Source organism: Cinclus cinclus, chromosome 20 (genome assembly GCF_963662255.1).
Source record: "Cinclus cinclus chromosome 20, bCinCin1.1, whole genome shotgun sequence".
Classification (NCBI taxonomy): domain Eukaryota; kingdom Metazoa; phylum Chordata; class Aves; order Passeriformes; family Cinclidae; genus Cinclus; species Cinclus cinclus.
This window is the reverse complement of record NC_085065.1, coordinates 9,161,627-9,185,713: the sequence shown is the minus strand read 5'-3', so window position 1 is coordinate 9,185,713 and position 24,087 is coordinate 9,161,627. Positions and strand designations below refer to the sequence as shown.

General features: G+C 40.3%; 1 protein-coding gene across 1 annotated transcript in view; it reads left to right on the top strand.

Moving 5' to 3' along the window:
• SMURF2 (SMAD specific E3 ubiquitin protein ligase 2) overlaps positions 1-24,087 on the top strand; it is a 56,216-nt gene that overhangs the window by 19,371 nt on the left and 12,758 nt on the right. The window contains exons 2-9 of the mRNA XM_062506114.1: positions 7,639-7,677; positions 9,229-9,337; positions 16,041-16,174; positions 16,360-16,425; positions 20,101-20,185; positions 21,463-21,546; positions 22,557-22,759; positions 22,920-23,004. Of these exons, the coding sequence (XP_062362098.1) occupies positions 7,639-7,677; positions 9,229-9,337; positions 16,041-16,174; positions 16,360-16,425; positions 20,101-20,185; positions 21,463-21,546; positions 22,557-22,759; positions 22,920-23,004 (805 nt within the window). The remainder of the gene's footprint in view (positions 1-7,638; positions 7,678-9,228; positions 9,338-16,040; positions 16,175-16,359; positions 16,426-20,100; positions 20,186-21,462; positions 21,547-22,556; positions 22,760-22,919; positions 23,005-24,087) is intronic.

Sequence of the window (24,087 nt, the reverse complement as noted above, 5' to 3'; positions counted from 1 at the left end):
GCATATTGCTGGTTATTGTGGGTTTGTTTGTTTAGTCCCACAGGAAAAATTCTGATTTATTGAGACACAGATTTCTAACTGACAATGCTTATAACGTATATGATCCTTGGAAATGGGTTTCACTTTACATGTAGTATATTAAGGATTTAACATCTGGCTTGTGTTGAACTTACAGAAAAGTGTATATGGGAAAATTTAGAATTGTAACAATTAGTAAAGGAAATTCTTGTTCAAAAGTGCTTTTCTAGTACTATGTTTATACTAATGCATATTTTAATCGAGTTTATTTTAAAACTGTCTACCTTGTGTTTGGACATGAGTCTAGCAGTGATGCTTTTATATATCACTTAGAATATTTTTCTGCGACCTGACATGTTGGTATTAAATAACACTTTCAATATCCATTAGTACTTTTGAATTGTTCTAATGCATATTCTTAGTAAAAGTCAGAATTGGTACATGATTCTAAGTTTGCATTCAATTTAAACAATGTGTGTAAGTCTGTAAGAGAAGTAGAAATTAATTTCCTAGTAGTATAAACTGTAGGTGTGCTGTGAGGCAGCTGTGCCTGTTGGAGATGTCACCATCCCTTCCCAGTTGCCCTGGCTCCCAGCAGGAGCAGAAAGGGTCATGGGATGCAGCTCTTAATTCACATCAGTAAAAGGTACCCAGGTGAAGCAGCCCAGTGGTGGTGTTTGGGGTGTACCTGGCTCTTGCTCTGCAGCTCTTCCTGCTTCATCCCTCCCCAGGGATGGGGGAGAGTGATTGCCCTGGGTCTCATTGAGCAGAGTGTGTCTGAAATCAGTATCTGTCCAGTGTCCTTGGCTGAACTGGGCTTCCATGTGCTGGCATATGGCACCTGCAGCTCCGCGTGCTGCCTGCACTGGGCCCTGGAGAGGGTGGAGTTTGGAGTGTTGATTTGGGTGATGCTGAATTTTACAGTGAAGTATTGGGGAAAATAATGATCCTACCGTTCTCTGTATGTGTACCTCTTTGACTCTAGTTTGGAGCTCATTGGGTTATTCTGAATTTCTGTTGCTTTGTGAGACCCAGAAGGAGCAGCTGTCCTTAAGTAAAACAGAGCAGCCTGAAAGTAATTGTGTGTATACTTGCAAGAGGAGTGCTTTTTTTGTGTTTTAGTTCTGCATTTCTGAGTGTGCTTTGGGATATGGAAAAGCTGAATGTTTAAGGGGAAGATTGTGTGTCTGAAAACCTGAAGGGTGTTAGCTGGTTGTGTTGGTATAGTGGTGACAAAATCTGCTTTTTAACTTAATTTTATTTTTTTAAAAATAAATTTGTAGAGCTGCAAAACGGAGGCAGGATGGAAAACTGTATGTCTGCATTAAAGTGAAAGCGTTTTAGTGGGTGCATTTTTTGTGGGGTGCACTTCTCCAGCACAGCTGCAGGAAGGGCAGCGTGGCTGATCCTCCCTGCTCTGCAGCCGTGTGCTACTGCCACTTCCTTTGGCGCAGGTTTGCAGATGGCGTGACTGCAGGATAAGTCTGTGCAGCTCTAGAGCCAGCACTGAACTAATCTGCCTCCCCAGAAGGTTAATTTTCTGTTAAGCCAGTTCAGCTTCCTGCTCTACCTTGTATCCCTGTGCTGGCTGGACCCGCTTTGAGGGAGGAACAGCTGCAGGCCCCTGTACTGTAGGGTGCAACATGAAACCTTCCAGCGTGCTCCCATCACCCATCCGGCTCAGGATAATGGTCAGCTGCTGTGTTCTGACCCATTTCATGCTGCAAGACCTTGACTGCGAAACCCTGTGCACCTGAAAAATACAGTATTTGCTAGGTTTACCTGCCTTTGTGTGTCCCTTCTTGACCACAGTCGATTGCAGTCTTAAAAAGTGCAGGAATTTCATTAAGCAAAAGTAAACTCTCAGTTTTATGGTCATGTTATGTCACATTTTGTTCATCTGCAGAAAAAGCACCTTTCAAAGGAAATGGAACCTTAAAAAAAAAATCCTCAGAGAGATTAACTATAAAATAAAACTTCATGTGAATAGTTGGGGTAAACAATTTTATTTCAAAACCTTAATTGAGGAAGTTACTACCTCAACAGCTGTATTTGCAAAATCTATACGGTGTTATTTACAGCTCTTTGTTCAATAAATAGTTGAAGACCTCCTCTTTTATATTTTCCCATGTGGGAATTCAGACAGGTCCAAGGAGGGAATGCGAGCAGAAAAGTACAAGTTTCTGGTGAGCGTGCCAACAATGGAAGAAACCATTAGGAACCAGTAGGAATTTGTTTAAAAATGTTTAAAATATTGAGCCATCCCGCTGGAACCTGTGCACGGCGTGCTGTTTGCCTCTCACAAATGGCTTTTCTAAAAGAAGTAAGTGAATTTGCAAAGAGTTTCGTACAATGTGGAGAAAAGTACATCATGTCAGCCTTAGGTTCAAACACCCGAGCAATTTCTGGGTCCCAGGGGCAGCCGTGAAGGCGAGGAGGGGCGTGAGTGTGGCTTCATTTGCCTTCCTCCCTCTCCCTCCCCCAAGCAGGCTCATTCCAATCAGCAGTGTAATTGGAATGCAACCACAGTCTGGAGGAGGAAGGGGAATTTTTGGCAAGGAGAGGCAGAGCAGTTGGGAGCTTTATTCAGATTAAAGCATAGACGACCATTCATTATCAGTGCAACACACATTAGCAACAGCATAGCATTGTGTTTCTACAGCTGGGACTTATTTCAGTGATTGTATTGCCCTGCGTAGAACATGCAAACAACTGGGATCTGATCACAAAAATCCAGCTCTAGTGGGTTTCAGTAAAAGATTGCTGTTTCTGTAGGGGAAGAAAGACTTGTCTTCAAAATGAGCCATTGTGGTAAAAATTGATAGGCAGCCTGTTGCCTCCCGTGTGTTACATATGTTCTTGAACAAGTGCTTTTTCTGGGAGGAAAAGCCCCGGGGAAAGAAAAAAACAACAGGAATGAGAATGTTAAAACTGTTGGTTGGATTCAGAAGGCTGAACTTGTTCTTCTGTGGTGATGACACATGAAAATCAGTAGATTATCAAACATAATCTTAGTTTTGGGCTGAGTGCTTTCCTCCCCATAACCTCAGGGCTGTCTGTTGACACAGTGTGGGTTCTTCTGGATGGCTGGCATGGGATGGGGAGGGTTCTGCTGAGCCATGTGTAGACTTAAATGTGTTGATTGTGTGTTTCCTGCTGCAGCTGGTGTGCTCACTGCCATGGACATTCATGATTATTTTTATTTACTTACCTGTCTTCCTTAATCTTTCTTTGATAGTATTGGTGGGCCTCAAATGTATGAATTTAAAAACTACTTACCTAAGATGGCTTAAGCAATATTATTTTTAACATCGAAATTTTAAGACTAATGTGTTTGTAAAATGATTGTCTACAGCAGTAGTCCTGAGGTGTTTGTACCTCGTGCTGCTGGGTACAAACATGTTTAAACCTTGTCATTTGTCATGAATCAAGAGGTGAATTATAGCAGATAACTGAGAGCGTACAAACATGCAGGTAACCTAACACTAAAACCTACCTTTGAAGTAAAGTAGTGGTGAACAAATTTGCTACAAACAGTTTGATACAGGCTGGAAATACCCACAAGGGTTGAATACACAGCCCTTAAATGTCTGGGTTCTTTAAATGCTCATGGCACTTTCTTTCCTCCCAGTGTTGTTTCCTCCGCACTCAGTCCGGTGCTGCCCAGCGTTTGGAGGTGAATAGATCATTGAAGACTCTGAGCTCATGTCTGAGAGGTGGTGATTCTATGAAATCTCTTAGATCTTTATCACTTTTAACTTGTTTTCAACACAGGAGCTCCCTTTCCACTTCATGGGCTTCATGTTCTTCCTCTCTCTAACTGTGGAGACCTGGTGTTACTGATATACTTACTGTTCTGAAATAAACATACTTTTTAATACTTATAAAAACAATGGTAATGTATAATATAGGACACCTTTCCTAACAACAGCTTGATGTCATTAAAAGTTTGATTTTTCTCTAAAAATGGTTCCAATGTAAGCAGTGGTTGTAGCAAGAGTTCTTCAGTAACTAGCAAAAAAGAATAAACAGAGTTCAGAAAATGAGGGGGAAATATTTATCTTTCTATAAAATTGACCTTTTCAACAGTCATAGTTCCTTTCAATTTTTATGTGAGTTCAACCAATTATCCACCCCCTCTTGTAATTGCATGTAAATTTTAATAGCTAACACATAGATTACAGAGGTTTGGGGATACTAAATATTTTTCAGTAAACCATTCTTTGTTAGTCACAGGAGTAATAAATCAGAAAAAGGAAATTGGCAAATATGATTCACTTAATTCCTATTTTTAAATATTTGTGGACTGTGTTGCAAAGCTGTCACAGAAGGAGACTGGGTAGCTTATAACATTATGCTCTTTTCATGTTTCTGTGAGCAGACCTGCATGAGTAGCATATGTTAGAATGAGATCATAAAGCATGATAAAAAAATATTTAATGTATGTATACTATGTAAAATTGATGTGCTGTTTGTCTTGGCACGTATGTACTGGAATATTAGTGTTCTCTTTTCTGTAGACTACCCAGGAAATCTGTAATAAACAGAAGCATAGCTATCCATTGACTCACTGATATTCTGTAATGAATACTTTATCTACATGTGTGCTAGAAACCATTAATGTCATTTGATGATGCACTTATGGACCAACACACCTCCCTCTTTTCTTTGAGTATATCCAGGTCAGTGTATCCAGCCATAGGTTTGCATTCTAGTTCCAGTGCAAGTTTAAATAGCTTAACTTTTTGTTACAATTCTTTTGAAACAAAAAGTGCCTTAAAACAGTACATCCAAATAATAAATAACCTTCTGCAGTGCCCTTGTGCCTCCAGAGGATCCATTAGTGGTGGGGCAGTGTGGATCTGATAACGATGAGCGTTGGGTCCAGAATCATCAGTGCTTTAACTTGGCTTTGCAAGGGAAAGAAATCTTCCTCAAGTTCTTGCTGGTTTTTGAATCTTTAGCTTAAATTGAACCTAGGATAGAGGACTCAAAGATAATTAAGTCCCGTGAGTTTTGTGAGAATCATTGCCTGGATAAAGAGGAGACCCTGTCAGTAACCTGAAGTGAGAGGGAAAAGCTGCAGCAGATCCTGCAGTGCTGGACCAGGGGAGAGCCAGCGTGGGAGAGGGTCTGTAATGCCCAGGGGGAAAAGCCTCAGCCACAGCCTTCAGTCACCCGTGAAACATAAATCCATAGGAAACCAAACTTCCTGAGCTTTTATTCTCGAGGAGCTATTAATCAGCTGGTTATCAGAATATTCAGAACAGGTTTTAATACAGTGCTGAAACTGTTAGAAAAGTGGAGCATAAACTCTGGTACTTTCCCACCAGTGGGAAAAGTTTTGTCCAAAAAAATTCCTGAGATAGATAAGATCTCTGTGTGTGGAAAATTATTTCACTATGAGTTGAGCTGATGCTCCTGGGACATGGACTTCTTTACCTAGAAATACCTGGCAGAGGGGGTGTTGTTAATGGAAGCTTTTTCAGCATCTCTCCTGTTTTCTTAACCTGACAAAGCCAGAGTGGGTTGACATCTGACTTGCCTTAAATGTGGTTACTAGAAAGGGAAAAGTTGAGCCAAAAATATTAGTTTGTTCACTCATGGCTAATTGCTGGAAAAGCAGTTATGAGTCTGTGTTCTGCGTGTGCCCAGTATTATAAAAATGAAACTTCAGTTAAACTGAATTGGCAGGCTTGCTTTATTTTTGAAAAGAAGTGTTTGTAATTAGTTAACCTTACAGTTTCTCTCACAGGAATAGTTGAACCTCTCTTGCCTTGGACATTATACAGTTTCAGGAGCACCCTGTGTGGCTGTGCTGTACATTAATTTTGACTTAACTATTGCGTTTTAAGCCCTCAGCTTCACTTGACACCTCCCATTACTTGTAATGGGTAACACTGTGACAATAATTATATCTTTTTAAAATTATTTAAAAAGTTGCTATCTGTATAAGAATCGATTTTACTTGAAGCTTTTTACCACTAGATGAAAGATGGCTGGTGAGCAATAACCTACTGCAGTTCTTGGGCAAAAGATGTCTATTGTGTTATCATTCTCCTGAAGATATTCTTGGTGTAATAAAACCTTAGGGAGCTGCAAAAGCAGTTTTCTATTACCTCTTTTTTTTTTTTTTTTTTCCAAATGCCTTTAGGTATTTCTCGATGTTCTGGATAGAGTAAACTTTAAATTGTTGGGCACATGGAAGCCTTTGGTAACTGCATTTTTATTACATCATCCAAAGAACTTTATTTGATTTGTGGAGCAGTGATGTGACAGTCTCTTTCCTATATGTACTTGAATGTTTGGTATCAGAAATACCTGAAACATTTGACTCTCTGTTAGTATTTTATTACAGTTGACTGTTCAGATTGAAATTATTTAGCTTCAATAATGGATTGTCTGTGCTTGCTTTGATTCAGGCAGAAACTGGGGATCAGGAGCCTTGCAGGATCAGTGGGAGGGTATTCTGGGGGGGAAAGGATGACCAATGGTGTTTGGGTATAGGTGGTGCCTGTGGGATGTGATTATTGGATGCACTTTCCTGTATTTGCATTTCCTGGCAGTAATAAATACTGACTATCTCATAGGAAAAGTATCCAAGGGAATCATATAGTGAGGAATCTTCTGCAGCATCAGGTTCCAACCAAATAACTCTTCCCACTCTCCTCCCCACCCCCCCCCCCTTTATTTTTTTTAATACTAGCTGTGGGAATTCATGCTTTTGCTGAGTCCCCAAGAAGCCTTTTGTGTTATCAGTAAATATTTTAATGTTTCACAGGGGAATCTAATATTTCCTGCTTACTAAACCTGTGATAATAGATAAGCATAGTAGTTGAGCAGTGGTGCAGTTTGTGAAGTCTTCATTGTGTGCCTTGGCACCTTTATATGAAATTTGTCCCCTTTGACCTTTTATTTATTTATTTGTTTATTTCAATTTATTCTCATAGGAGATTGTTTTCCCTTGGGTATTTTTAGTTGACAAATGCAAATGTTCCTTCCTTTTAATTTAAACAAACAAACAAATGAAAGCCTGAAACAATTATCAGCTGCTACAAATAAAAGATATCTTTGGAACCATCAAAACCCTGGCTTTAGAAGTTAGTGTGCTCCACCCAAATGCTTTTCAGGTAAAACCTTTTATTTATTACCATGCAGGATAACAGAAAAGCCTTGGCTGCCTAATATTCTATTTTTTATGACCAAGGAAGCTTTTACTGGGCTGTGGAACTGAGCATAAGCCCCTGTTTGTGTCCCAGCACTAATTTTGGTGAACCAGGACTGGCCAGGAGTGCTCCAGGTGCCTCTCTGGTGAACTCACAGTTGGCAAAACATTTGAGGGGGGAAAAAATGCCACGTGAAACTATTGCCTGAGGAAACCACGGCCATCTCACTTGCACTGTAACCTGCCTACAGGTAGATTGCTAAAAGATGTCACTTCCAGCTCAGCTTTCAGGAATTAATTCACATGACAGTATAAATGATGAAGAAGCATAGTTCATTTATGTTTGTTTTATTTTAAGCAGGATTTTCTGAAGTGCTGGATAGGTAAAATAACTTTTTTGGTTTTTTTAAAGTTGGCAATCAGTAACTTAATTTGTATTTCTGTTTTTCTTGCAGTACTGTGTGCAAAAAACTTGGTGAAAAAGGACTTTTTCCGTAAGTAGCTGCTACAGTTTTGTACATTTATTTATAGATGGAATAAATATTATGCAAGTTTTGTAGTCCAATGTTTGCATATTATCATTATATTAAGATATTTGCAGTAAGGGGCTGAAGGCTTTGATGCTTTATTTCAGGGCTTCTGGTTTTGTCTTAGGTGACAGAATCATCATAATACTTAAAACACTGACACACTCTCTGTTTTTACAGGAGTGGGAAACAAATTTACCTGCTCAGGCAAATTACATGTTTTTCAAATTTAGTGTCATATGCTTATTAAGTTGTTTTTCATACAAGAACTTTTTGTCATGCAAACAGACGTGCTCGTTAATTATTAATAACCATCTCATAACACAGACGTACTCTGAAATTATATTTTAATTAATTTTAATAACGTTTAGAAAGAAGTGCTAAGAAGTAGATGAAGGAGGCAGAAAGGAATGCTATTGTGTGTGTCCTACATGCACAGATCACCTGCCTGCCACCTCCCACCTGGGAGCAGGAGGAATTCAGAAGAGCAGATCTGAGCTTTGGAAAGGAATTGAAGAGGCAGTGATCCAGAATTATACTGTGATTTGAGATACTCCTAAAACATTGCTTATATCTGAACTTCTGTATTGATTGCAAGTTCTTGGGTATTTAACAGTCTGATCATACCTGATAAAAACCCCTCAGGATCTGCAATGTGTGATGTCCCAAGGTCCCACTCCTTTGTCCCCATGTGCTTTCTGTGGACTTGTCCCGAGCCCTCCACTCTGACCAACTCTGGCTGAGTCACCTGAGGAAGAGCAGCTGGGACAAAATTGCACCTCAGCAAACGTGATGGATGTTTCCCCACCTTGGTTCCTCCAGCTGACTCACAGCACTGTTGAGGGGAGGAATAAATGAGTGTGAGGGGAAAGGGGCAGGACGTGGGGCATCAGTGGAGGGACCATTCCTTGGTGTCAGTTCAGCACGAGCTGCTCATCGTGGGCTGCTCTGCTTCTGCTGCTTTTCCACCTCTGGATCTGGAGTTCAGCACCATCTTTACACGGGTTTTTGGAGTTTGGATGAATCTGTGTTCAGTGTTTCTGAGGTACTGAGCTGGCAGCAAACAGAGCACAAAGCCAGCAGTACACCAAGTGGATCCAAAAAGCAAGAATAACCTGTTACAGGCAATTCTCTGTTACACCAGTATCAGCCAAAATCCTAACTATGAATTGATCTTAAACGTATAAAGAATGTAACTGTTTTCTCTGCCTTTGGCTTCTTTGTATACTGAGAATTTGCTCAAACCTGAATTAGGAAGATTAAGGTGTTTAGATTTTTTTTCCCAATGTGTTTTGACTTACACATTTTTCTTAGTCCATATCAGTGAAATAACTTGCTAACTTATGCATTTTCTGTGCTTAATACATCATGTTATTCCCATTCATTAAGTAGGGGGTCTCATTTATGAATAAAAAGCAAATAAATCTACAAAATAAAGATTAAATAACTGATCAATGGTATAACTGAGCAAAGCATCCTGATCCACTTGGTGGCTTTATTTTCTTTTCCTCTTCTTAGGACTTCCTGATCCCTTTGCTAAGGTTGTGGTGGATGGATCTGGCCAATGCCATTCTACAGATACTGTGAAGAATACACTTGATCCCAAATGGAATCAGCATTATGACCTGTAGGTGGTAACAGTGATAACCAAAGGTTTGAAGTGAAATCCTCTAAATTACACAGACAGTGTTCAGATGTTCATTATCCTGTCCTATGTATTGCTTGGAAAGCATCCCAGAGTTTATTAGTTTGAGTGAAAAGTACATGTAGCAAATTTCCAGTTCTTATTTACCTCAAAATTTAAACACTGCACTTGTTTTTCTGGTGCTGATGTCTGCAGCATGTTTACATGGACTACAGAATTGATTTATTGTGTTATTTTCATGGCAACACTTCTGTAAAATGAAGCAAGTAATTCACTGTTTTTCTCCAACTGCACTTCTCTTGATGCAATTTTTTTGCTGTTGTGGTGCTACAATATCTTTTTCTCTGTGTGCCTTTTGTTAATTTTCTCTCCTTTCTGTCATTTTCTGTCCCAAATGTTGTTCTCACTCTGAATTACTGTTTTCGTCACTTGAGCGCCTTTTGGTGCTTTTGAGCAGTAGAATCAGTATGACACATATATGTCATAATTCTCCTCTCTTTCTAAAGCATGGAATATTTTTGTACAATATAAGTTATTAAAGCTTTAATTTTTATGTAGGTCTCTGTGCATGCTTTATTTTCCTTGTCTTTTATTCTTTATCTTTTTCCTTGGGATGAAAGCTGAGGAAGAGAAACGAACTGTTTTGCATCATTGTATTCTCCTGTTCTGATCTCTCACTTTTCACCTATGGCTCCATTCCTTGTCCTATATTCTTAGAAACTATTTGAGTATATTTATGTTAACTTTGGCCATCACCAAACCTGCAGCAAATCTGGTATTGGTACACAGACAATTTCTTGTCTCTCTTTTTTCCCAGTGAAGAAAAGCAGCTTGATGGATCTCACAGCAGAATATGGAAGGCCTGGTTTAAAGTCATGTCTTGATCTACTTCTTATGTGAATATCCAAGGCTAAATATGTGGAGTCATTGTTCATAGTGTGGTAGTGCAGGATACAGAACATTTTCTTCACTGCTTAACAAAGTATGGTGGCAGTTTAGTGAAATAATAATATTATAGTTTTATTGTCCAAACCCAGTCCAAGCTTAGATTCTGCATGTGAGACTGTAATGCATATTCATTAGAGAAATGGATAAAAATTAAGTTTTAAGTTCATGTATAGCAAATGGCTCTCTTTTCTGTTGAGAGAATTCTAAGTTAATTTGGTTTTTTAATGGTACTAAACCTATCAAAATGTTGATTTGTACAGAATGGAGGTTTCAGACCTTTGCCTTTTCATGTCCTCTCCATGGATCAGAGTAGAGCTAAGGAGAAATCCCTGAAACCAAGCACAGACTTTGATTGTTTTTTAGTTAGGTGGGTCTGTTAATGAGCATTAATGCACAGCTTTCCAGGGATAGAAGTGGAAAGTGCTGCCAGCGTGGCTGAGTGCAAATCCTTCTGTAACCTTTGTACAGCTGGGGAAGGGACTCTCCTGCAGGGGGAGGGTGGGCATCATTTGGTACTTTCTCCTCTGTGAGATTCTGTGTGGAAAATGTCAAAATTCTGTGTGGAAATCACTGGGAAATGAGGGAGGATGTTGATATGCAACAAGAGTAATGGAAAAAAAAAAACGTATAATCTTTAGGAAAAAATTCCTTTCTGGTTATAATTTTTAAGGAAGGATGATGAGAAGGTATTTTTAGGTTGTTTTATAGAACAAGCCATGGTTGTATCTGGATACTGTATTGTCTTTCCAAGGTTGTGATTGCAATCCACAACATATTATAAAAAGAAGAAAGAAAAAGGGGGGTTCTGGAAGAATGGTTTGATTGAGCCGATTTGAAGCATCTCTTGCTGGATTGTCCAAAGGAATTTAGACCTGTATGAAGTATTTTTTGTGGGTGGTGGTTTGTTTTTTTTCTTATTTGGAGAAGAAGTTCCCATAAAAAACTAGATTTTGTTGAAGTAGCGTATTATTTTCAATAGAAAATCTTGTTCTCTAGGAAAAACTACTTTGTTTGATTCTGGCTGTTGAATTCCCTGATGACAGAATTATATCCAGTATTTCTAATCCAGAACAAAATTTAGTGTTGTGTCAGGCCTTGTTATTAGAAAATAATCCTTTCTCTCTCCAAATTTCCTTCATAATAATTTAACCCTTTTTATAGTCTCACCTGTTATTCCTTACTCTAGGAAGATGTATTTCTGTTTATAAATATCAGTCACATTATCTTCACTTCCTATTTAAAACAGCAGTAAAGGATTAAATCTCTTTGGTACAACAACTCACTGCTTGGCTATTATTGTAAGGTACTTTTTTTACTGTATAGTATACTCAGTGTCAGGTCTCAGCTTTTCATCTGCACCACATATTAAGATAATTTTTTCATGTATCATATGATGGCAGATGCACACGGAACAGTCAGATGGAGTTGTTGTAATACATTTATGCAGTAATGTGTAAATTGAGTTGCTAATTCCAAGAGAATTTTGTGGCTTGCCAACCTGACTTAGCATAAGTAGATATTCTGTTGTATAAGATTTTTTTAAAAGGACTTCTGCAGTATTATAAAGAGCAAAAAGAGGTTGGCTTTTGCTTTATGTGGTACTTAATTCAGATCTTGGTGTGAAAAGGAAGTGGTTGAATTAGCTGCTTGGATTCTTCAGCCTAGTTGGGTGTGTGTCTGTGTGTGTGTAGAGAGGGGGAATCTGGGAGACTTTCCAGAAAGAAATTGCCAAATAGTTGCTGTCTGGATGTAGTTTAATGTCAGTAAAATACCATGCTTGCCCTGGATGTATTCCCCTTCCTTATTTTCAGTCTTGTTTGTGTTCTCCCTATTGTTCAGGCCTCTCCTCAGAACTTTTGAATAACCAGACTTGACACATTTATGGACTTCTTGCATTGAGAGCTAAACTACCTAAACCAGCAATCCAGGAACTTAAATCCCCTTTTTCTCTTCCTCCCCCTTTCTCCCCCCTGCTGTAGCCAGACCTCTCCTGCATCACCCTGCCCAGTCTGCCCCAGCCTCCCCAGCAGCCTCTGCCCTGAAGGCACAGCAGGTCAGGTCCCCTCTTTGAGTCCCCTCTTTCTGAGCGGTGTTCGTACCGTGATCTCCACCAAAACCTGCTTCTGGTCCCAGCTTTAGTCTGTGCCCTGCAAGTCCTCACCCCCAGGCTCCTGCCTGGACTCTTCTCCTTGGTGATCTCTCTACTGGAACCTCACCCAACTCCCACAGACAACTCCTCCTCTTCCCAAAATCTCCTTGCTGCAGCTTCTAGTGCTCTTTGGTGCCTTCGCATCCTCAGGCTGTTGTGTTGCCCTGGCAAAATCGCTTTTCTCCCCCAGTCCTCTATTTTGTCTACTAAAACCCTAAGGATCCTGGGTTTGTCTCAGGGAGAGAAGGCAGCAGTTCTGCCCAGTGCTGCTTTAGACAATCCCATCCTAGGTTAGCTCCTAAAGAGTCATCAAACAGCTCTGTGCCACTGCTTTTCCTTCTCCACATGCTGCTTGAGGCCCATGAAGCTGATGCCCTTTGCAGCAGCCAGTGAGTACCACTGTGTCCCTGTTCCATTCCTGCTCCATTCCTGCCACAGCCCCTGGCATGTCCTGCTGACCATCCCAGAGGATCAAACACCCTTCAGTTGCTGCAGAGATGAGCAATGCCAGGAAGGAAGGGAATGAAGGTAGAAGAGAAAAAAATCGGGTTGCTATTTTTTCTTTCTGTCTCTTCATGCCCTCTTGCCCCCAGTCTGAAAGCAGCTGGTAGCTCAAAGCAGAACACTGAGATTATATTAGAAAAAAAAAGTCAGAAATGGGAACACGGAGAAACACAGCAAGTAATTTGTCCAGGTCATAAAAACAGTCTGTGTGACAGCATGGATTTGAAATAGGGAATTCCTGGCTTCCAAACCTGAGTTCATACCTCGTGATGCTGCATTTTTCTCTCTTTCTGGAGGGAGTATGTCTGGCTGGTGATCAGGAAGAGGTGTGTTTTTTCAGGAATATTTTTTCCCACTTTCTTCATTCCACATTTCTCCAGCGAGGTGAACTCTTCAGGGATAGTGTATGTAATGGCATGGGGATGAAAAGTCACTTTGGGTCACAGATACCAAACCTTCCTCAGTGGTAGACAAAATAACAATTGTCCCTGTGTTTTAATTTTTTATTTAAATAATTTAGAGGTTTCTCTTAAGGCTTGAATTTGTTTTGTTTTTTTTTCTTAGAAGTGTAAGTGCTAAGAGAAGGGAGATTTAAAATTTCTGAACATGCAGTTCTTAACTAGAGCCCTAGTTTTAAAGGTTCAGAAAACATGGAAGTCAACAAAATATCTATGCAATTGAACCTCTATGTTTCCATTTCATGAATACTAATCCCATTATCTCTGTTGAAGTACTGAAGCTGTGGAATAGATATTGCTGATAGGATAGAGGAAAAAAAAAAGCTCCAACCACTTTAATTATGAGGAGGAAGAGAGAGTCATCCAACAAAATGGGGGGGTTGTGTTTTTTTGTTTCTGGTTTGGTTTGTTGCACTTTATTTTTTGGAACATTCTTTTTTAATAAGAAATAAAATTCTTAGCTCAGGCTTTTATGTTGGAACTTAATTGCCAGATGATGTAAAACAAATGTAACTTATCCCCCAAATGAATTGGAAATGTCAGCTCGTCCTACTGTCACTCTCTAAATACAACCATGGGTTTTTATGCCTGAAATGATGCAGAAATGTAGATGAAACATTTTGCTGTAAAGCAAACTAGATGTTACTTAACTATTTCTTTTCTTCCTTTATTAAAAAAGTAGACATTTTAATTTGGAAAAATGCAGCTTGTCTTGCTTATTTCCTTTAAAAGTGTGAACCAGCCCAGGTTTTTGGGTGCAGAAATCAAGAGTAGTTTAGAGTGGAATGTGGAGTACTCACCTGCTTGGTGTGGATGGTGACTGTTCATTCCAACCCTGAGAATCTCACTCTGAAACATTACAGGATGAGAATCTCACCCTGAAACATTACAGAAATTCTTGGAAACTGTGTTGTGTATTCAGGTGTTCTACATTTTATTCAAACTGTTCTGTTATGAAATTGTGTTTAACCATATACCTTTGACTTTTTTAAAGCAACAAGGAAAACTGGAAAATTCAAGACAGGTCATGATAAGTCTTTATTTTTAAGTGCACCTAAATTGTTCTCATAAGAATTTATTTTCAGTACATAAAGCATTGTAGACTGCAACTGTGCACGTGATTGCCCATCTTCATCTCGTTTCTTTATGCAAAATTGTCATTGTCAAGGTTGTAAGGCCAAAAATCTAACCTATGTTATACAATCAGTTTACTATTCAAAAAATGTTGGGGCTTTTTAATGTGACGTTTGTGTTTTGTTTGGGTTTATTTATTTTGTTTTTGTATAGATGTGCAATGGTTACTTTAAACCATGAGACTTTTCTGTCTTCTACTTCTTGGGTCAGTTGCTGTCTGCAGGTGGGAAAAAGAAGTTTTAGGAGTTCTGCTTTTGGAGAAGGAAAAATGGGAGAAGTGTTAACCTGATCACAGCTGTAATTTTAAGCCATGACAGTTAGTTCAATTATTTGGTTTGCCAACCTTGACAGTATCATTTCTATCTTTATGAAAATATTCAGAAGTTTAAAAGCCAATAAAGCCACAGTCAATGGGGAGATGCATTTAGACATTGGTTGATCAGTTTTCATTCAAAAACAAGCAAAAGAGAAGCACTTGGAACTTAAACTAAGGCCAGAATTTGTGGTCTGGGAAGAGAGAGCTGCAAGCAGTTCTTGGGGTCTAAGCCATAGTTACAAGTTCCTTTCCCTCAACTTGAAACAGCCATAATAATTCACTATTGGCAATCACTGATTTATCTTGAGTGTTTTGAAACTGTCCTCTGAAAGTTTTGAAAACAAAAATGGGCTCACAAAGTAGTTGCCTCTGAAAAACAAAGCTTCAAATGAAAAAAGCAAAAGTAAAACAGCCGACAGTGTCCAGGCTTCCCCGAGGCAGTGAACACAGATGCAAGTTTTGCCAAGCATGTCCGTGGGAATGCTGCGAGGAGAGTCCTGGAGCGAGCAGGGGCAGGAGGGGAACGTGGCACATCCCAGCTAAACCTCGTGTGGACTGCTTGTCATGGCTGTAATGTGTGATGTATGTCCCAGACATGCATTACCCAGGGTCAGTCAGCCTCCTGGGGCCCGGGTACCTGCAGCTGGGGGATGGCTTGGCCTGACAGTGCTGGGTGCTGGGGAGCACCTGCAAGGGGCTCCCTGCATTCCTGGGGCTTGGAGGAGCAGCCCCGAAGGGCTCCCTGCTCCTGTCCCTGTTCCTGCTGCCCCCAGGCGCTGCTGGGATGCCACGAGCATTGCCCCCCTTGGGACAGGCTGGGCTGGGGCATGGAGCTGAGCATGTTTGTGGCTGCTTGGAGAGCTGTGGTGGAGGGCCAGCCCGCAGCCTGCTCGCGTTGCTGTTTGAACAGGTTCGGTTGGTTCACGTGAATGCCCCCGTCCAGAATCAGGCTTTTAGAGCAGCTTGTGTTCCAGTGAGCTCCTCCATGAGACACGCTTCCATTGAAGAACAGCGCACATCTTACCTGCAGATCACTTGCTCTCTCTTGCCATTACAGTGTGTTAAATTTTTAATGTAGTGGTTGATAATCTTTTTTTGCCCCAAGCTGATTTCTGATGCATCGTCAGAGTGTTCAGTGAGTGCCATTGACAGTACTGTTTGTTCCACGTTTTTCAGATATATTGGGAAGTCGGATTCAATAACAATCAGCGTGTGGAATCACAAGAAAATTCATAAAAAGCAGGGAGCTGGTTTTCTGGGTTGTGTGAGACTTCTTTCCAACGCAATCAACCGCCTTAAAGACACTGGTTGTAAGTAAGCCAAGGACGAGTTTCTTCTCTTTCAGCCTAAGCTTGCATGCACAGGCTTTTGAAGAACGACAGTTAATTGGGTTTTTGCTGCATGTTATAAAGCTTGTATATTCCAGGTGGTTTGGTAGTTTGTGATGGTGTTCTGTTTCGTTGTATGATTTACACTTCGTGCCCTCATTTTGTAGATCAGAGGTTGGATCTGTGCAAGCTTGGGCCAAATGACAACGATACTGTTAGAGGACAGATAGTAGGTGAGTAAAGGTTTTTTTCTTTTAGTTCTCTTTTTGTCTTTAGTTTCTATAGTAGCTATAGAAATAATCTTCTAGTTGTCAGTTTTTTTATATTGAATTCTCCTGTCTACTGCCAGAGCCATTTAGATCTCAGGCTAGAAGTTTGTAGGTAGAGAATTAAAAAAAAACCCAAGCACTAAACAAACAAAAAAAATGAAACAAAATGCTCAAACCACCCAAAAAAACTCCAAACCAAAATATTATAGTAAGAGTTGGGGAAAATAAGACCATAGATAATAATAATTTTAAAAAATAGATTTTTTTTTTAATTTCACTGTAAAGAATGGTGGTAGTATGAATGTGAACTCTGTGAAAGCCTAACTACAAAATTCTTGGCCATGGATAGCTCCAAGCAAAGTTGTGCTTCCTTTAGTTTTGGGAAAAATCTAAAAAGCATCTTGCTTACAATCAATTAAAATTGCTGCCTGGGATCAATTAATTTTCTGTTTTCATGGCTTATTAACAAGTCTGTTACCAACTTCAGTAACTGTGCTTTGTCATTCTGTGAACTCATGAACTTTAAATAACTTTAGAATTAAAAAGAAGCTGGCAAATTGAAAAGCAAGTATTCACAGAAAATTTCATGAACACTGTTTTTGGTGCATTCTCAGTTCTTTCTAAAGGCAGCATTTCTAGTAGGTCGTGTAAGTCAAAAGTTGGTCAGGTTAAGGAAGTTCTTTATTTATACAGCAAGATGTTAATGAGAATATTTGGGCATGAGTGGAAAAAAAAAAGTAAATTTTTATACTGAGCTTTATGTTCAATTCCTAGCTGAAATTATATCCAAACAGCACTTCTGTCAACCAGGGAGCATCACTGAAACATCAGTCAGCAAATAAGTGTGTGTTTGCCTCTCTGTGTGCTCTGTTGAGTAACACCTGTGACTTTACCTCTTTGTGTTGCTTTAACTGTCTGTGTCCATCTGATCTGCAAGTGCTTGCATTAAGATCAGAGTGTGGTGGCACAGGAGAGTCAAATGATGGTAGAAGTGTGGAGTTCTAAGTGCATTGCTGACCCTTCAGGCTGTTCTCTATTAAATTTTCTACGTGAGCTTGCACAGAAGAGTAAAGGATGAATCAGTCACTTCTCTGGGGTGTGTTTTGTTGTGGGTTTGGTTTGTTTGCTGGCTTTGCTCCAGTGTCTTGGTCCCCTGAGCATCCCTGTGTGTGTGCAACTTTGTTTGTGGGTGCCCTTGGCGCCCTGTCCTAAGCTGGGTGCACAGGAGAGCAGGTTCAGGGTGTGCTGGGAGCAGGGAGCTCCATTCTGCTCACACCATGGAGCAGGGACTGTGCTCTCATGCTGCCCTCCAGAGTATGAACTCACATCCTGGTCAGCACTGCTGGGGAATGCTGCCATTCCTTAAAGGGGAAAAAAAAAACCAACCCAAAACCCCCTCTCCAAAGCAGAAAGGTCTGGGAGGCCTATGGCACATCCATTGCAGTGTGCAATGACAAAGAGGCTTCAGAGAGAACTGCTCAGGGAGAAGCAGTCAGAACTTGTCAGCACAGACCAACTGCACTGCCAGGCTGGCTTCAGCTGATGTGCTCATGAGAAGTGATGCAGCTAAAGCAGCACTGCCTCTCTTGGGATGCTGCTGGGGCTGCCCCTGAACACCAGGAGCTGTTGGATCATGCACTGAACCTAAGAAAAACCACCTGGTCAGGTTATAGCAGAGACCCAGAGCAAATCTGTGTGTTCTTGATATCATCAGAAAGGTCAAGTTTACTCAGTCATGGTTCTGTTTTAATTTTAATGCATTCTTGGTAAGATTCCAGAGAATCCTGTCTTTTTTTAAGTTGTCATTATTAATCTTCTTATATTTTAATCTTTCTTTGCTAATGCAACTTTATTGGGTGGATGAATGAGCCTGAGTAAAATTAGGTAATTCCACTACAGTAGTTTAGATGGTGGAGAAATCTGGATTAAAAATAAGTAAAAAGACAAAATAATTTATAAATATACTCCCAGTTCATTCAATTATAAACTCTCTTAAATTAAGAGACCATGCATGCAAGATTGGAAACCAATATTAAAATGTAATTGATGCCTTCAGCAGATGATAATCTTGCAAATCAAATGCACAGTGGGTATGCCTTAGTACAAGGACCAAGGGGATCCTTATCTTAAATTCCTGGGTTGTCTTCAAAGAGAGGAAGGAAAGAGGTAATTTTCAGCAATGGATCCAGGGGCACCTGAATTGTGTCTTAATCTTGCAGCTCTTCTGTGCCACCACTTTATTTCTGATGTGGCAGTGCAGAAAAAAATGAGCCTTTACTTATTACAAAATGAAGCCGTGCACAAATTTTGGTCCTCACGTAGGCAAAGAGGAGGTAATTACCTTTCTTTGTGTTAACTTCTGTCTGTGTGTTTTGCTTGCCAAACCTTGCCTGCCTGCAGTGGTGTGAATTTGTAGTGTGTGGCAGGATAAATACATCATGTGAAATCTTGGTTTGGTTGAATTAAAGGTGTCTTTTCCTCTAAAGTTGTTCTGTAATATTAGTGTTCATGGAAGATTAGGGGTTAATATGGATTAGGAACGTAGCAGGTACTCCAGGGCTCCCTGGGTTGGTCTGTTGAGTTCTAAGTTTCAAAACATGTTGTTTTTGTAAATTTTGGGACTCAGGCAAAATCTGCCAGTTCTGCTCCAACTTTTTAAACTTTCTGATCTTTACAAAAGTTTGGTTGCATCCAGGTTAAGGTCTGTAAGATCATTTCACTGCGTATAAATAGGACTTGAGGACAATTGTCCAGAGGTACATTAATGCCACCTCAAGAAATGTGTGCCACAGCACGTATTTAGCTTTTTAAGCAATTGTTTTATTGTTTAAGGCATAACAAAACATCAAAAACCCACCCCAACCCCGCAGGAACACAAGTGTCATAAATTATCAGATTGGACACTTGCAAACTGTGATATTGGGAACAAAAGCAGCCTAAAAAAATCTTTGTTTTCATAATTGCAGTACAAAAGCTTTAGGCATAAATACCCATTAGAATGAATCATGGTAAAAAAAGTCAAATTAAAAATGAAGCAGTTTTGGTGGGGGCAAGCAAGGGCTTTTCAGGGTGCTTTGTGTGAGTTGCATTTGACTTCTTACCACTGGTGTTAGAAGTAGCCAATAAACCAAATCTGAAGTGCTTTTAACAGTTAAATTTTGTCTGTTTTTCTGTTTGTGGTGTTGAAACCCATGGGCACGCAAAATATGTGAGTAAGAGTCAAAACCGGGGAGGAATTCCTTTTTTTTAGCTTTTTGTGTTCAGAGTTCTCCTGCTGGCCCTGTCCCAGCCGTGAGTGAGGTGGCACCTCACTGCCACCAATTGAGTGTCACAGTCCACCTCAACACACAGAATTCATTGCAGTTTCACTATTCACTTCCTTTTCTGCCTTCACTTCTGCACTCTTATTCCTTAAGCTAACTTTTTAGAAGTAATGTGTAGAGAACTCCATGTATGAAAACAGAGTTCCTGTGCAACCATGTTTGATTTGTGAGAAGGAAAATCTATCCCAAACATATCTCAGCTTAGTGTTCCAAGTTGTACTGATTCTCTTTCAAATATAACCATAATTTGCATTCAGATGCAAATAATTCTTTTAATTTAATAATTTCTTTAATAATTCTTTTATTATCCTAATAGTCAGTCTTCAGTCCAGAGACCGAATAGGCACAGGAGGACAAGTTGTGGACTGCAGTCGGTTATTCGATAACGATTTACCAGATGGGTAAGCTGACATCACTGTGATGTAAACACAAATACAGCTCATACAACAGACTTCTTCAGTACTGAGAAGTCAGTGTGCAAATAAATTATTTCAAATCTTACACTCAGAGTCTGCAGTTCTGCATTCAGAGCAGGAGCTGACCCAGCTGGAGTACGCAGAGCAGTCGATAGTTTGGCTGTTGTCTTATCTCCACTTGGAAAAGGGGAGGTGACATATGTAAAGAAATGTTTTGAAAAATAACTTGTCCAAAAAACACGTATTTCAGATTAAATCACAGCCAGCAAAGTGCCTTCTGCATGCAATAGTTTTATAGCAAGGAAGTGACCACAGGGCCTGGCTGCCCTTCTGCAGCGCTATGCAGAGGTGCAGATCCACTGTGACAAACATGGATCACTTCTTCTTCATGCACCTCTTAGTGAAGAAAACGTGACTGGAAAAGGTAATGCAGCCCAAGTTCTTGCTGTATTTACCTTCCAAAGGCAGGGTTTAGTATTCTGGCTTGTCCCTGTGAGAGTTAATGACATCATTATCACCTAAAACGGTTTTGCAAACACAGGAAAATACTCTGGTTTAGGTTCTGGTGCTGTCAGCAACTTCTTCAGAGCAAACACAGACTTTCTGAATGTGATTCTTGGCAGGTAAAGACGAGAGAAAATGAGTTTTCAGAGGATGAGTTTTGAAATGCAAATCATCATTCTAGTATGTAACAGCATTCTTTTGTTAATTTGGGGTCCAGATAAGTCACAAACATTTTCAAAAATGCTTCCAAACTTTAACTTCAAAATGTTCCTTGCATAAATATTGCTCACTTAATTGTGTAACTACAAAATTAGCTGTATAGCCATGTGAATTTCAGAGTGCAAATTTAATAATAATTCAAGAGTCACGTTATTTGAAGCTGACTTTTTAATGAAGGCAAGTAGTGCATGAAGATGCTGTGAGAACATTTGTTAGAGTCAGTGGTCAAAAGAAATTAAATACATAATTAAACATGTTTCCAAGAATTTTCTTTATGTGGCTGTTTGGATTTAATTAGAATTCAAGCCATTATTGAATATGAAGGTGTGATATTGTTAATGATGTGCCTGGTTCCAAGGGAAGAATATGTTAAACCATTTCTGAGTTCAGCTTTCAGTTGTTTCCTGTCACCTTGTTCAGCTAACGTGATTCATAGCAGTGAAAGTCTTCCTGAACTGGCATTTCTGTTGGAAATGTTTTGTGCCCTGGTTTCCTGGAAATACCACTCAGTGCCTTATCTCTGCCTGTGTGAACTGCAGGTGGGAGGAGCGCAGGACTGCTTCTGGAAGGATCCAGTATTTAAACCACATCACACGGACAACTCAGTGGGAGCGACCGACACGGTGAGGAATTCCTTGGGACACTCTGGGTAGGATGGAGTCTGATTATTGAGCAATTCCAAGTGGCTCTCACGGGGGATTGGATTGCTCATTCCTCTGCTCAGTCACTGCACAAGCTGAATGCTCTCCTTCTTTAGCATCCTTCTCCTTCAGTCTGCCTAATATTCAGCTCAGAAGATCATTCTGACTACTTTTTTCCTGCCCTAATAGTAGCATCTTCGCTTTCTTGTAAAGATTCTGTGGTAGAGCTCTATAAATACAGACATTACGTTTTGTAGACCTCTTAAGAAGTGAGACCATGAGTGGTTGTCAGACCTTGCTCTGTAACCCGGAACAGTTGTAGCTGATTGCTGCAGAATGTGTTTGGAAATCATTGTGGTAACTTTTTTGGTCACTGTGGATGTGTGTTGTGAAGCTGTTCCTCAAGCCACTTTTGCTGTTGCCTGTGTTGCAGGCAGTGTCATTGCACTTTTTCCAGACTCTTCTGTAGACTGTCTGTGCCTGCAGGTGTTCTCTTCCATTCTCAATATTGTTCTGGTCTCTGCACGGATATATTTGATTTTAAATAATCTCGGCTGTTAACACTGTCAGCTCTGATACATGTTTGCAGTTTTGGATGAAAGGACTGACCAGATTTTTATTTTCCTATTTCTGTTTTTCCTGGTATGTTGAAATACCCATTCTAAGCTCAAGACACAGTAGGAAGACAAATGCAAAATGTGTAGTTTGTGTTGGGGATTTCTTGTGACCTTGTCAATCCTTAAAAGTTAGGAGGAATAACAAGGCCCGATCACTTCCTCAGCCACACGAAGGCAAGGTGAGAAAGTCTGGAGGTAATGGAGGTGATGAGGTTACTGGTTCCTCTGGTGAGCACAGAACAGGAGCTTCCTGCTCCAGTCGAGGTGTCCTGGGCAGGTCACTGAGGTGTCCCCAGAGCCCGCGGTGCAGCTGTCCCCAGGTGTGTTACGTGTGGCCCGTGTCCATCAGCACTGAGGTTTCCCCGCTGTCCCCAGGCCAGCATCCGAGTACTCGAGCCCGGGCCGGCCCCTGAGCTGCTTTGCGGATGAGAACACTCCGATCAGCGGCACCAACGGCGCGTCCTGCGGGCAGGCGGCGGATCCGCGGCTGGCCGAGAGGAGGGTCCGCTCCCAGAGGCACAGGAACTACATGAGCAGGACACACCTGCACACTCCTCCCGACCTGCCTGAAGGATATGGTATGGCAATCCAAGGGCTTTATGGTGGGGGTCTCGAGAAACTGGGATAATAGGTTGTGTCTTCTCACGTGTAACGTACTTTTTGTTCCTCAGTTGAAGGAAGTCTTTGTGAGTCTTTGTGCTGCATTTTTTTGTTTATTAATTTGTCTTGATTTCACAGAGCAAAGGACAACTCAGCAAGGTCAGGTCTATTTTCTGCATACTCAAACTGGTGTCAGCACGTGGCATGATCCAAGAGTACCTAGGTAAGAAATTATGGAAGTACTTTTAATATTTCAAGTCAAAATAATTTAAGCAGTGCTCTCCTCCAAGTTTTCTCCGGCTAATATATCTGAAAAATTAATTACTGTACTACAAAATGAACTGTCTTCCCCAGTTCTTCAAGTTGGTATTGTAATGAGAAAGTAGAAAACCAGGAAATAAATTCCAGTAGTGTTTTAGAAACAGGTACAGTTCACTGATTCTAGATTTCGCATATGAATTAGAGCCAAGTCCAGAATTTAGTACTCTGCAACATAATGAAACAAACAGTAGTATGTGAACACTTACAAAAGAAGTTCCATCGAGATACTTCAGTGAAAACTGGGTTGGATTGACATAGTCAAATTGCTTTTCCTGTTGCAATTATCTCAGCACTTGGGAGAAAACAAATCCTAAGTCTTAAATTTGGTATCCTTATTTACACAATATTCCTGTACATACTGTTCATGAATGTACATGTAATTATTGCTCATGTCTTTGAAAGGAAAGGATGATAGTGGAAATTATTGGTAGCTTCTGATTGTCCTTTAAGAAATCCTGTTGTAAATGATAATAAATCCTGTTGTAAATGCTTGCCTGCTAAAGTCCACGAATGGTGCTGTGAGATTTGTGTGGTTTGAAATTGGCAGCCTGTGCTGGCATTTTTGAGAACCAGAGGAACTCTGCCAGTTGCTGCTGGTGTTCCTGTGCTCCTTCTCGTGGAAATGGGTGTCCCAGGAAGGACAAAATGCCTCAAGACCACACTTCACTGTTCTTGGAGTTATTTTGTTGTTACTGTTTTTGTGTTAGAAGATCTTACCTTGCTTTGGTGCACTGCCTGCAGAGCTGAGACTGCAGTTGTGTAACAAGTCAGTGACTTGTGTATTATGCAAAACCAGGCTCTAAAAAAATAATATGAAGATCTAATCCTTAAGTTTGGAATGTGATAGTTGTGTGTGCAGTCTAAGTCAGCGGCTGCCCTGAGGTGTGGCAGCACAAACAGCAGGAGTGTCTCTGAGAACAAGAATTGTTTGCATGAGGCTATAATTTATGTCATTTCTAAGGAATATTGTATTTTGAGACTAATA